Below are 12173 nucleotides of genomic sequence, written 5' to 3'. Positions count from 1 at the left end.
GACCAATTGTAAAGAGTATTACAATTTAAAACCCCTTAAGGAATTTATATTACAAATAATTGAATTCTTCTAACTTAAGAACATCTTTAAGGATACTTAAAATCATTAACTCAAAGTCCTACTTTTTAATAAGCTAATATAAATAGGCAGAATTTCTTAAGTAGTGGCATATATATTACCTGAATGACTTTAAAACGATAATTGAGAACCTAACTGGTTGCACTCAAATCTCCCTTTTTAATATATTCTTACTTCAAGCACCATGTGAACTCCTCTGTCTATCTGTATGACTCAGACTCCTGTAAACATTATTTTAGATGCATTAATATGCAAGGAAAGGCATTTATTAAACTAGTCAATCTTAGTAAGCAGAACTTTCAAAAGCAAATGATCTTGCCCCTCTTTTCAAGGTATCTTAAAGACAAAAATATGAACAATAAGGAGGCCACAGGTATACTCTGGTTAGTTAACAAGCTATTTGACGCAGTTCTATGCGTTATTTTAAAACAATGGTCAGTTCTTCTATGCGGAATTCAACCCTTTTTGCTGGTCTGTTTGTGTAGAGAGACTCCATGGCGGATAAAGCGGATAAAGCATGACCTTTTTAAAAAAGGTCACTTCCCCTGTAAGCTAGCCATCAGCTAAAGCTACTGGACAAAGCTGTTATTTTCACTCATCTCTTTTTACCTCTTGATCTGGATACACAATATTGATTTACTCACCCTGAATGAATAGGGCTGGAAGAAAGAGCCACGTTGTCCAAGTTCTCAGTGCCCCAGCTTAGACGATAAGAATTCCTTTCTGCCTCCTTGGCTAGAGTTGTCACCTAAACACAAAGAACACTGGATTTAATACGAAAGACTTTCTTTCAATTAAATTAAAATATAATGAACTTCAATAATTTGAATCACAGGAAAGTGGTATTACATGGAAAAACATTCATTTAAAAATATGATATGAGACTAAGGCATTTAAAAATATATCTTTATAATGCATTCCAATTTAAATTACATTACTGATGTAGGGTTACACTTGAGTAGTTGTCTATGAAAAACACAGGTTTCATTTACTTCCTTATATATAGTCAAACTGATAAAACCATATCTAAAATTAAGTTCATAACAAATTCTACACCTTTTCTCATAGAAAACAATTTTAAATATTGAGAGATATATTTTAACCTGTACCTTTTATCTTATACTTTAAAATGCATCCAACCTTACATTTTCCTTTAACAGAGATTTCACAAAGAAATTGAGTTTTATATATAATCTTCACAGAAGAATCCAGTATAGCTTAAGACACAAGTAGTATATTATTTTAGAAAAACTCTGCTCATTGAGAAATGCAGCAAACTTTCTTTATGCTTTTGAAAAACTTGTAAATCTCTTATGCTAGGCTTATTGACTGAATTAAGACAGTTTTTTGTTTTTTTTTTTTTTTAGGTTAAAAAATCTTCTTCCAGACCTAGCCAACATCAGATAACGTTAAAAAGACCTCCAGAAAACAGAAACGCAAAGGCAAAAAGTCACATACCTGGTGACTGGGGATCACAACTGCGTCGTCGATCATGGTACTGTCCCTCAGGTACGAGGCATGGCTCAGGGTGTGAGACCTGTCGGAACTGAAGGATCGAAGGCTGGTAGGTTGGCAGGAGGTCATGGTGATATACCAACAGCAGTAGTAGGGTTGGGAGGATGGAATGATGAGCCGAGCAGGAGAGTGAAAAAAGCGTGCTATTAGCTAACAGTGCAACTTCCAGGGGGACATAAATCGCAACCGTGGAAGAAGGAAACCCAGGTCTCTGTGTTGCCACACCTCTCTGTCCAGCAACTAAACTAACACATCTTTTGACTGGTTCCTACCACTCAATGGCCAGGGCACAAGGGAATCCAGAAGATAAAATTTGATACTCCTAACCTGATTCATTTTCTTCCCAGAAATGTTTTAAACCAGCAACTGTAGCTTACTGCTAGTATAAGAAATTCACACAGAAAGTAATCCCAGGATAGACTGCTTAAATCTGTGTTAAATGTAAATCTCCCTGCAGCTAGAAAAAATATTAGTAGAAGACAGCCCTCGGAGAGAATGAAACGAAAGCACAGGTTTCATTTTCACTCATTTTCCTCTCTCTCCACACCTCTTTCTCCTCCTCTCCAGCTGTGAATGACTGAGTGTCGGTGCACACCCCTGGAAGCAACAGAGCGAGATGAATGGGGGCCAGATGCATGCTTCCTGTGGAAGTGCTGTTTCTCCTGTTTGTCTCTGGTGTTTCCAATAAAGGGATTTCAAAGGACAGCACCATTCCCTGTGCATGTCCTGTGTGTGGTGAGTGAGGCACCAAAGAACGCTGGTCGCTGTGGCAATGAGATGCAAGAGCACAAAAAACCGTTTCTAAGACCAACCCACAACACACGCGCACACACACATCTGCCAGCGTGAAAATGAATTGCCAGCGGACACTGACCAAAACTGAGGCTTGGCTTCACAATGGGATTTAGGCTTTGATAAGCAATGCTTTACATTTTTGGCAAATCTGAATTTCAAAGTTCTGAATTACATACTCATATGTAATGGGTGAGACTCGATATTTGCATAGATGCAATTCGGAGAAGGCAATGGCACCGCACTCCAGTACTCTTGCCTAGAAAATCCCATGGATGGAGGAGCCTGGTGGGCTGCAGTCCATGGGGTTGCTAAGAGTCGGACACGACTGAGTGACTTCACTTTCACTTCTCACTTTCATGCATTGGAGAAGGAAATGGCAACCCACTCCAGTGTTCTAGCCTGGAGAATCCCAGGGATGGGGGAGCCTGGTGGGCTACCATCTATGGGGTTGCACAGAGTCGGACACGACTGAAGCGACTTAGCAGCAATTTCCTTACTTCCTAGTCAATTTGTACAATCAAATGACAAACACATTGGTATCTTAAATAAACTATATTTTATACATGTTAGCCCAAGAATTAAAGATCTGTATTCAGAATACTCTCGCCCAAAGCCCACAAGGGAAAATAAAGAGATAGGCAAACTTTCAGCTTATTTATGGAAGCAAGATTTCATTTACTTTCAGCTAGTAGGTATTTGGCCAGTGAAGCGCTATAGAATTATGGACTAAACATCAATTTAGCAGATCTATTAGTAGAAACTATTTTCTTTTGCAAATATACCTAAGTTTGTAAGCCATATATTGTCATCTTTGAGAGGTGTCAACATCTCCAACTATCTTTGAGGAAATCATCACTTGGTAGATAATTTATAGTAATTTGGGGCCTTCTCCTATTTTGCTGTAGGATCTATGCCCCAAAGTAAATGCTGAATATTAGACGGTAAGTGTAATTGATGTATTAAAATTCATGTATTAAAAAAGTTAAATTATCTGATCCTATGTTTTTACACCTATATAAGTCTGTGTGTTTATAATACAATTAAATCTAAATAGAATTTGTCAATACACTATTTTATGCTCTACAGGCTTTTGGGGAAGATAGAGGCTCCTGACACGGCCATGGCAGGAGGAGCCTGGATGCCAAGCAAACAATTCACAGGGGTTTTAGTTCTGGCACCTGGAAGCAGCTTATACTATAGTTATTTTTACAGCTGTGCAGCTAGATTTTGATGGTGCACTTCATAAATAGGCTACTGTGACGAACCCTGGCCTGACTTTGAAATTGAGGATAGGAAGGGGATTAAACTATTGGGAACAGGGGTCTTTAATCTCAGCAAAAGCTTGTCTCAACTGGTGGACTGAGTATTTTTTTTTCCCCTGTTTTAAACTACAAAGATAGCTAAAGATTCACTTGTATGTGTTTTGTACCAGGCAGCACTAGGTTAACAGCTCTTCAATTCTATTCTCCTTTATTTTCTTTTGAATTGAACCAAGAAGGGAAAAACAGTAGAGAGGTCAACCTCTTGAAATGATATGTTGTCTATGGGCTCATCATCTTCCCCCATCAAGATCTACTGGGTTTAGATGTATTAATTACATAGTCTCTATGCTCAGCTTTGAAATTCATAGATCCAGACGGTGACTTGATACATTTAAAAGTGCTAGATTTATATTAATGAACAGCACAAAAGGACCAACAGGCACTGGAGTACAGGAACAAAAATGCCTGCTAATAACGGCAAGTAGAGACTCCATCACTATGTAACTTTACCCTTAAATGCAGCCATGGAATGGTAGAAACACAGGTCTCAAAGGCAAAATAGATATTTAGCTTGGATGGGAAAAAACTGAATGGATAAAAAAAAAGGTGCCTCAGTTAAGACCCAGTGACGTGGCTGCCACCACTGTCGAAGTGTAAACTTGTAAAAGGGCAGCCAGGTCTCAACTGCCACTCTCAGGGAGGCCCCATATCTGAGTGGGGGTGTGTCTGCTTTAGGAACGAGGTATTTAAGGGCTCCTTTGGGTGTGAATGGAAAGAGGTATTAATGAGGTTTTTAAGAGTTCCTTGGAGCGCGAATTTAAAGCCACATCCTGTAATCACTGTATCAGTAATAACGGTGGATTACTGATATCCATCGACCTAATACCTGGGTCTACTTTTCAACTGGTTTTGAACCAAGAGGAGAAAAGGGATGTTGGTGTTATTTTTTGTCTTTCCTAGAGTCCAAACACCAAAGAAACACAGAGGGAGAAGATAGGAAAGAAGGAGACAATATGATTACAAAAAGGAGATTAGGGTAGGGAGAAAAAGATATTAGGATCTACAGAGAGTGAGGGAAGTTAGAGAGACAGAGTGAAGAGAATGAGTAAGTTAAAACCATATGTCTGAATATCTCTACCCTCTGATTTTATTTTAGCTCTCTCTGTTTACTGCCTTCTAAAATGCTAATTGGTATTTAATCAATGTTTATAGTTCTAATTGCTCTTTTTTCTATGATATCAAAGAATCTACTTAAATGAAATGAAGTGAGAATATTCCAAGAGTAAGGAAATAATTCTCTAGTTCAAGTCTCTGGATCAGAAAGTGTTTTTAAAACACTGCAAGTAAATTCAAATATTTTGCAACAGAATTGCCACTTTTAAAAAATTAGGTCAGAGGTGGTGCTGTTCAGTTAAATTTGCAATAAAATATCTATAGAAGTGTAAATTTTTACATGCTGTTCAGCTAAGGGATGAGCCAAAAGTTTTTTTTTATAATCTTAAATTTATACTTTTTCACCATGATACAGCTGCTTTATAGACACATATTAGGTGGTATCAAAGTTTGCAATTTCACTGAAAAGTGCAATAATTACTATCTTAGTAAGCTGCAATATTTATTAGAAATTCAATTAATGGTGCTTTCAAACCTATTATAACAAGTGAATATCCCAAAATTCAATGTGTTTGCTTTAATACATGGGGAAGCTTCTATGGTTCACTGTTATTTAGCTCTGCACTGACTCTGAATAGCACTTTTTAATTTGTAAGCAATAATAAAATAAAATGGAAACAAAATCCAACTAATCACATCTTGGTTGTGTTCCTATTCAATGTAATCAAAGTTTAGCTGTTTTTATTCCTCTGCATCCATATACATTTCCGGCATCAGAGTAATTTTTTCTATCATGTCCAACTATAAATAGGCTAATTACATTTCTTCTGGAGAAGGAAATGGCAACCCACTCCAGTGTTCTTGCCTCGAGAATCCCATGGACAGAAGAGCCTGGTGGGCAGCAGTGCATGGGGTCACAAAGAGTCGGACATGACTGAGTGACTTCACACAAACACCTTTCTTTTGGGGAAACTGTGCTAATGTTTGATCAACCACAAGGTGGAGCTGTGACAGTTAAAATAAAGTCGGGTGGGGGCGTGTCACAGACTTTCATCCTAGTAAAATATTCCTCCTTCTAGCTCAAATATTAATAGATACTCAATTTAATACATAAAAATCCTAATTTGAGAATAAATCCATAATTCTAGAATATAAGCAATCCTTGCCAAAACACACAAGTGTGCACGCATGCACGCACACACACACACACACAATACACATATATTGAGCAGAGAGCAGGGAAATGTGGATGTATCCAGGAAGGTCATGTTTTCATGATATGCAATTAATACCTACCTGGGTATGGTACTATTGAAAGCACACCAAATAAAGAAATGAGAAGGAAAAAATGATTACCGAAAAAGATAACATATTCAATTGGCTAAGCAAAACTAAAAAAAAAAAAAAAAAGCAACCATGAAAATGAAATGCAGACTATAATGCCAACTCGGAAAGGATGAATGCATCTGATGTCTTACAAATGCAAGTGTGGCCCCGGACAACCGATCATGTCTTTTTTGTTTCATATCCCCTGTCTTTACAAGCTGAGAAGTATTCAGTTTAGGTAGAATCCTCAAACCACTGATACTCGTCTTATAGAAAGCATTGTTCTAAATCTTTCTCCATACTAAGTATTTCAAAGTCGGCAAAAGGATCAAGTTAAGCACTTATTTGTAACAAGAGAAATCAAGCTGAAAAAAAAAGGATTTTTGGATAACACTAATATGATTATTCACAGACTACTGTGAATTTTTGCAAGGCCATAAATATTTCATTGCAATTTAAAGTCTTTCAAGAATCTCAGATTGTAAGGCTCAAATCAATCAGTGTATCAAAATTCAGAATCTAGAACACTGACCCCTCACAAGCTCCCCTACCCTCACTCTCTGAGCAGCTCCCCCTATATCCTGATCCCAAGGACCCTCTCCATCTAAGTCACTGAAGCCAACGAGCCAGTTGGGTCTTCTTCCTCTTCCTCACGCAGCCCATAAAATCTGTCACCATATCTGGCCAGTTTTGCCTCACTGATATATTCTCAAATTTTTCATTTCTAAAATTCTCTCCAGGATTGCTACCACCCAGGTTAAGAGTTCAAGTCTTGTCCTAGCTCCTCCAGCAACCATTGCAGCAGTATTTTCTCAGATGGTTACTACTGCCAGAGGTGGGTAGCCCTTTGACAAAGCCGCTGAATTCACCCTCTGTCTCACTGTCAGAGAGATCCATCCAAAATGCAGATGAGGCCGCCCCTCCTTCACACTTGCACTCCAGCCGCGCTACACTGTTACACTACTCTGTTTCTCTCATACACCACAAGCCTTTGCTCACCTCACCAAAGCTTCAAATGCCCTCCCCGCCTCTCCTCACCACTATTACTCATCATCCCTTCTCGATCTAGGCTCATCGGCTCCAGGAAGCCTGAGCCTCAGGGATCCAGGTGCACTGTGGTACCACTGGCCTCATCTTTCATGCCATTAGTTATGAATTCAGCAATTATATCTTAATCATCTTTGTACCTCCAGCACCTACCACAAAGCCAGTCCAGAAAGGCACTTATATGCACATTGAATTAAAAAAAAAAAAAAAAAAGATAGGAGGGAGGCATTAGTACTCAAGGAAAAAACCCAAGGTAGGCTTGTTTTTCCTAATTATCCCTTTAAAATGGACTAGGCTTTCAGGTATTTATTTCTTACACTCCACATATGCTGGATATAGCCAAAAATAGAGCCAATATTAAAATTATAAACCTGAGATTACTGACTGGCAAAAGATATTACATTATATAAACAATTACACACAATCTAAATTGGCAGTGATAGATGAGGCACCATGGAATGTTCTTAGTCAGTTTGTCGCAAAAACTAATAAACACCTGAGGTGCTAGTTAGTAATTAACCCCAAAATTGATTGTATGTTTCAGAATAAAATGTAAACCTCCCTGGATCTGGTGATAAAACCTGCTCTCCGTCAAGATTTTGCTCAGATTGCTCTTGGTATCCAGCCTCTTGGGGGATTCTATTCCAATTTTTTTCATAAAACAGTCAGTTCCAGGCAATGTTTCCTTCTCAATTTGTTATTTTTAAATCCTTCTTCACAGTATAGTTTGGTTCACAGAAATGATTCCACTAACAAAAAACCCCAAGGGGATTTGGGAGTACCTGTAACTGCCACTGAGTAAAGACTGCCCATAAGGCAAAACTGTCCTTTTAATTTGCCTAGAGAAAAAGTTGTAGATGATTGAAAGTATCATACTTTAACAGTTTAGAGCTCTTTATTTGTCACGACTCTGCTTCTTACAAAGTTAAACTTTCACTAAATGACTTAATCTCTCTAGGCCTCGGTTGCCTTTAAAACAGACACAAAGTTGTTAGAGAATACCATAAGATAATACACTAACTGCCCAGAGGACAGGATACCTATGAAGTGTCAATGATCCTGTCTACACTATCATCACAAAGGGAGCGCTTTCGGTGAATACCTGTCGGAGCGGCCCCCCTCCAAGCTGTAGCGCAGGTAATTCATCCCGTCCAGGAACTGACTGCTGGGGAGGGAGTCATCACCCAGCTCCTTTAGGTCCTCAGGTCTAAGGTACTCTCCCCCATCACCCGTCATTGTGTCATCACCTTGAAACAGTCAGAGAGAGATGGAGACTTACTTGTTGAATGTAGTATCAACTACAAAATACAATTATAATTGTGAAAAAAATCAGCATAATAGCATTGTCATCACTGAAATACTGCATACTGGAAAAAAAACAGAACACATGCCATTAAAAAGTGCTGAAACTCGGGGGAACAATATTTGACCCATTTTCCTATTACTTAACAAGAAGAAATAATTACCTGAATTGGAAGTCTTTTAATTTTTAGTCAACCTTCTTTACTCATTTTTTATCATAATAGCTGATTTATAGCTTTATATTTAACTTAATAATTAGTACAATATGTACAACTTAGCTTCTGAATGTGATTTCAATAATTTTATACACAGTAGCCAGCATTAACAGTCTTCATGTAATCAACAACATGCTAAGAAATATCTATGGCTCTAAAACAAAGAAGAAGTGTACTAAATGGAGTTAATACGGCTTATATACAGATATTAGCAAAATACGCACATTAGGAAAAGAACACTAGAACGAAGTGGGCAGATTGTGACATTTTAATAAACAATCAGGGATTTAATTTTAAAAACATTACAGAGCTTAGAAAGGATGCTTTGGGATGGCTTCCCAAAGGTGAAGTACCAGGGAAAAAGTGAGCTAAGTAACGAAGCAGTGGCAGAAAGCGATGACTAAGTGTCGTAGTTGTCATTTGGAAGCACAGATGGCGAGAGCACATTCCCTGCCCATGCACTGGAATAGAATGCTTTCAAAAATACAGATTTCAGGAAATTCAATAAATGATACCTCATTCACACAAATGCTCTCTATACCATTAATGTGCTAGAATGGGGGAATAATTTAGCTAAGAGAAACTATTTTTGAAGATCCTTGAAGGGTACTAATCACACAAAGCCTGAAAACCTATGTAAGGGAAAACTTGAAGGAATGTACTTCATTCTTATAAGTTAAACATTATTTTAATTTCTTCTGTTTAAAATAACTATTTCAAGTCAGCACTAAGTTATTTATAAAGACACAGCATCAAAGAACCATAAAAGCATGTCTTCAGCATTTCATCACTTCCCTGTATACATGATCAGAAGAGCCCATAATCAAAAGATTATTAGCTTTCTAAATTACTTAAAGCCAAAGACAGCTTGAACAAAAGATCTTCCAGTGAATAGAAATGCAATTTATTCACCACTGGAGGTTTTTCTCAGAATCATTACACTTAATATTTGGCAGTTACAAGTCTCATCATTAAAATTACTTTTTATTTTTCCTCAGTGAAATAATTATATTTTTATTTAGTTTTAGTTGAGTGAGGCTACCCAGAATAGTAATTAAAAGTTGAGTCTTTAAAATCAGATAGATCTGGTTTAAAATTCTAATTCTGCTACTTACTGGCCAGTTAATCTTCCCATGAGAGTGATACTAATAATCTATCTCACATGCCGGGGATCTGAATTAAATAATACATAAGGACATATTATAGAGTTCTAGGATATAATATTACTAGGTATTATTTTTGTTAATACAAAATGGTCAAAGTGTTGACACTCTGAAATATAAGCTAAACTTTATTTATGCAAAATAATTTTTGAAAATATATAAAGAAAAATGTAATTGCACTGCTTAAACAGTTCATAAATCTGGTAACTCTAATGAAAACATGAGCAAATTTTTAAAATTAATTTTGTTAAACTGGTTCCCCCTCAAATCTTGTATATAATCTCTTCTTCAAAGTGTTCTCTCACAAAATCAGATGCAGCAACAGCAGCAACCCACAGATAAATAACAATAAGACCAAAGGAGGGAGATCTCTTGTAGTGCAGTGGGCTGAGCAGTGTCCCCCCAAAATTTCATTTTGTCAACTTGGAGCCCCAGGATGTGGTCTTATGTGGAGTCAAGGTCCTTCTAGATGTAAAAGAAGGATTTAGATGAGATCATACACGATAATTTCAAAAGAAGTGTTTTCACAAGAGAGAGAGAAGGACACAAATAGACTCAGAGGAGAATGCCATGTGAATGCAGATGTTAAAGAGATGTGTCTATAAGCCAAGGAACACCAAGGGCTGCTGACAGGCACCGAGGCTGGAAGAAGTGATCAAGAGTTCTTCCCTACAGCTCTCGGAGGTGAGCATGGTCCCACCATGGACTTCCAGCCTCCAGACCTGTGAGGGAATAAATCTGTGGTGATTTGCTGCAGTAGTCCTAGGAAATTCCAGGGAAGCTGCACAAGGAATCGCTGAAGAAGGAATGGGAGCTGGTCAACTGCTTGGGGGCAATTGTGATAGGCAGCAGCTGCTGCTTCAAAATTGCTTCAGTCGTGTCTGACTCTGTGCGACCCTACAGACGGCAGCCCACCAGGCCCCGCCGTCCCTGGGATTCTCCAGGCAAGAACACTGGAGTGGGTTGCCATTTCCTTCTCCAATGCATGAAAGTGAAAAGTGAAAGTGAAGTCGCTCAGTCGTGTCTGACCCTTAACGACCCCATGGACTGCAGCCCACCAGGCTCCTCCGCCCGTGGGATTTTCCAGGCAAGAGTACTGGAGTGGGTTGTGTGATTGGCTGAGATGAGTGTATTTTAAGTGAGAGGCTGGTGTGTGAGGGGTCATGGAGGGCAGCAAAAACAGTATGAATATAAGAGTAACACGCATTACTTACTGAGAGAATACTAAGTAGAATGACTTAGCATTAGTCAGTGTTCATGTTGGTGAGCAATGGGAAGAATCTACGAAGAAAGTCGGTCTCTGAACACAGCAATGAGATCAGGAAGCTTGGACATTTTATTACAGGACTTGTGGGACTTTCCACTATTTCTCCCTCTTGTATAACTGGTAAGTCTTTACACAGGAGTATTTTTATGAGTCAAATAAGTTGGGATTCCCCCTTGGTTTATTTCTGGGAGACAAAAAGTTCTAAGACAATTCTAAGACTTGGCTTATTAAAACACAAGTATTGATTGGATATAAGCCTAAATTATTTCAGAAAGAAAATGCAAGTTTTGTTAACCTTTGAGAAAACTAAGTCTTATTTATGAAAAAGTAGAGGGAATGGCTGAATTCACGGTTACATATAAAACAAGCTATACTTCATGGATCCCTTGAGCAAAAGGCCTACAGAACTATTTAAAACCCAAAAGTGCTTGAATGTACTCTCTCATTCTTGCTCTATCCCCCACTCTACTACCCCAACCCTCCTCTAAGCTCCAGCAATCAAACAGTTGAGCTTTGCCTTCTAGCGTCAAATTCCTAATTTCACCCAGACTGAGGCATCCTACCCATCCCCAGAGTCAACAGGCTTTTGCATTTCATCTTGCTTCTCATAATCTGTCAGCTCTCACCAGTCTCTTAGCAACCAAGATGGTTACAGAGAACAAAGACAAGTCACAATGAGCTTCAATTTCTTCTTGAAATTACTCACAAGTGAAAGCATTAGCCGCTCAGTCAGGTCCAACTCCTTGCGACCCCATGGACTGTAGCCCACCAGGTTCCTCTGTCCATGGAATTATCCAGGCAATAATACTGGAGTGGGTTGCCATTCCCTTCTCCAGGGGATCTTCCTGACCCAGGGATCAAACCTGGGTCTCCTTGCATTGCAGGCAAATTCCTTATCACCTGAACCACCAAGAAAGCCCCCAAATTACTCACAATTCCTTAATAAAAAGTAGGGCTGACACTTCAGGTTCTCTGTCTTATTCCTCCCTTTTTTCTTCCCCTCTTGTCATCCCTAAGTGGACAGAAGGTTTACGTGGTGAAGGAAAGAGAAGAGAATGTCACTCAGCCGGACTCACTCCCAGTCTGGAGA

General features: G+C 38.6%; 1 protein-coding gene across 50 annotated transcripts in view; it reads right to left on the bottom strand.

Annotated features, from left to right (window-relative positions):
• ANK2 (ankyrin 2) overlaps positions 1–12173 on the bottom strand; it is a 584595-nt gene that overhangs the window by 63074 nt on the left and 509348 nt on the right. For 37 of the 50 annotated variants that reach the window (XM_086407163.1, XM_086407151.1, XM_086407166.1 and 34 more), the window contains 3 exons: positions 8239–8383; positions 1537–1639; positions 723–826 (listed from right to left, as the gene is read on the bottom strand). In XM_086407163.1, coding sequence (XP_086263289.1) covers positions 723–826; positions 1537–1639; positions 8239–8383 — 352 coding nt within the window. The remainder of the gene's footprint in view (positions 1–722; positions 827–1536; positions 1640–8238; positions 8384–12173) is intronic. The other 13 variants (XM_086407167.1, XM_086407148.1, XM_086407154.1 and 10 more) reach the window with 1 other exon arrangement.

Source organism: Bos grunniens, chromosome 6 (assembly GCF_055505025.1).
Source record: "Bos grunniens cultivar Pamir isolate PY7600 chromosome 6, Bosgru_T2T1.0, whole genome shotgun sequence".
NCBI classification, from domain to species: Eukaryota; Metazoa; Chordata; class Mammalia; order Artiodactyla; family Bovidae; genus Bos; species Bos grunniens.
Note: the sequence above shows the minus strand (reverse complement) of the source record. Positions and strands in the feature narration are given on the sequence as shown.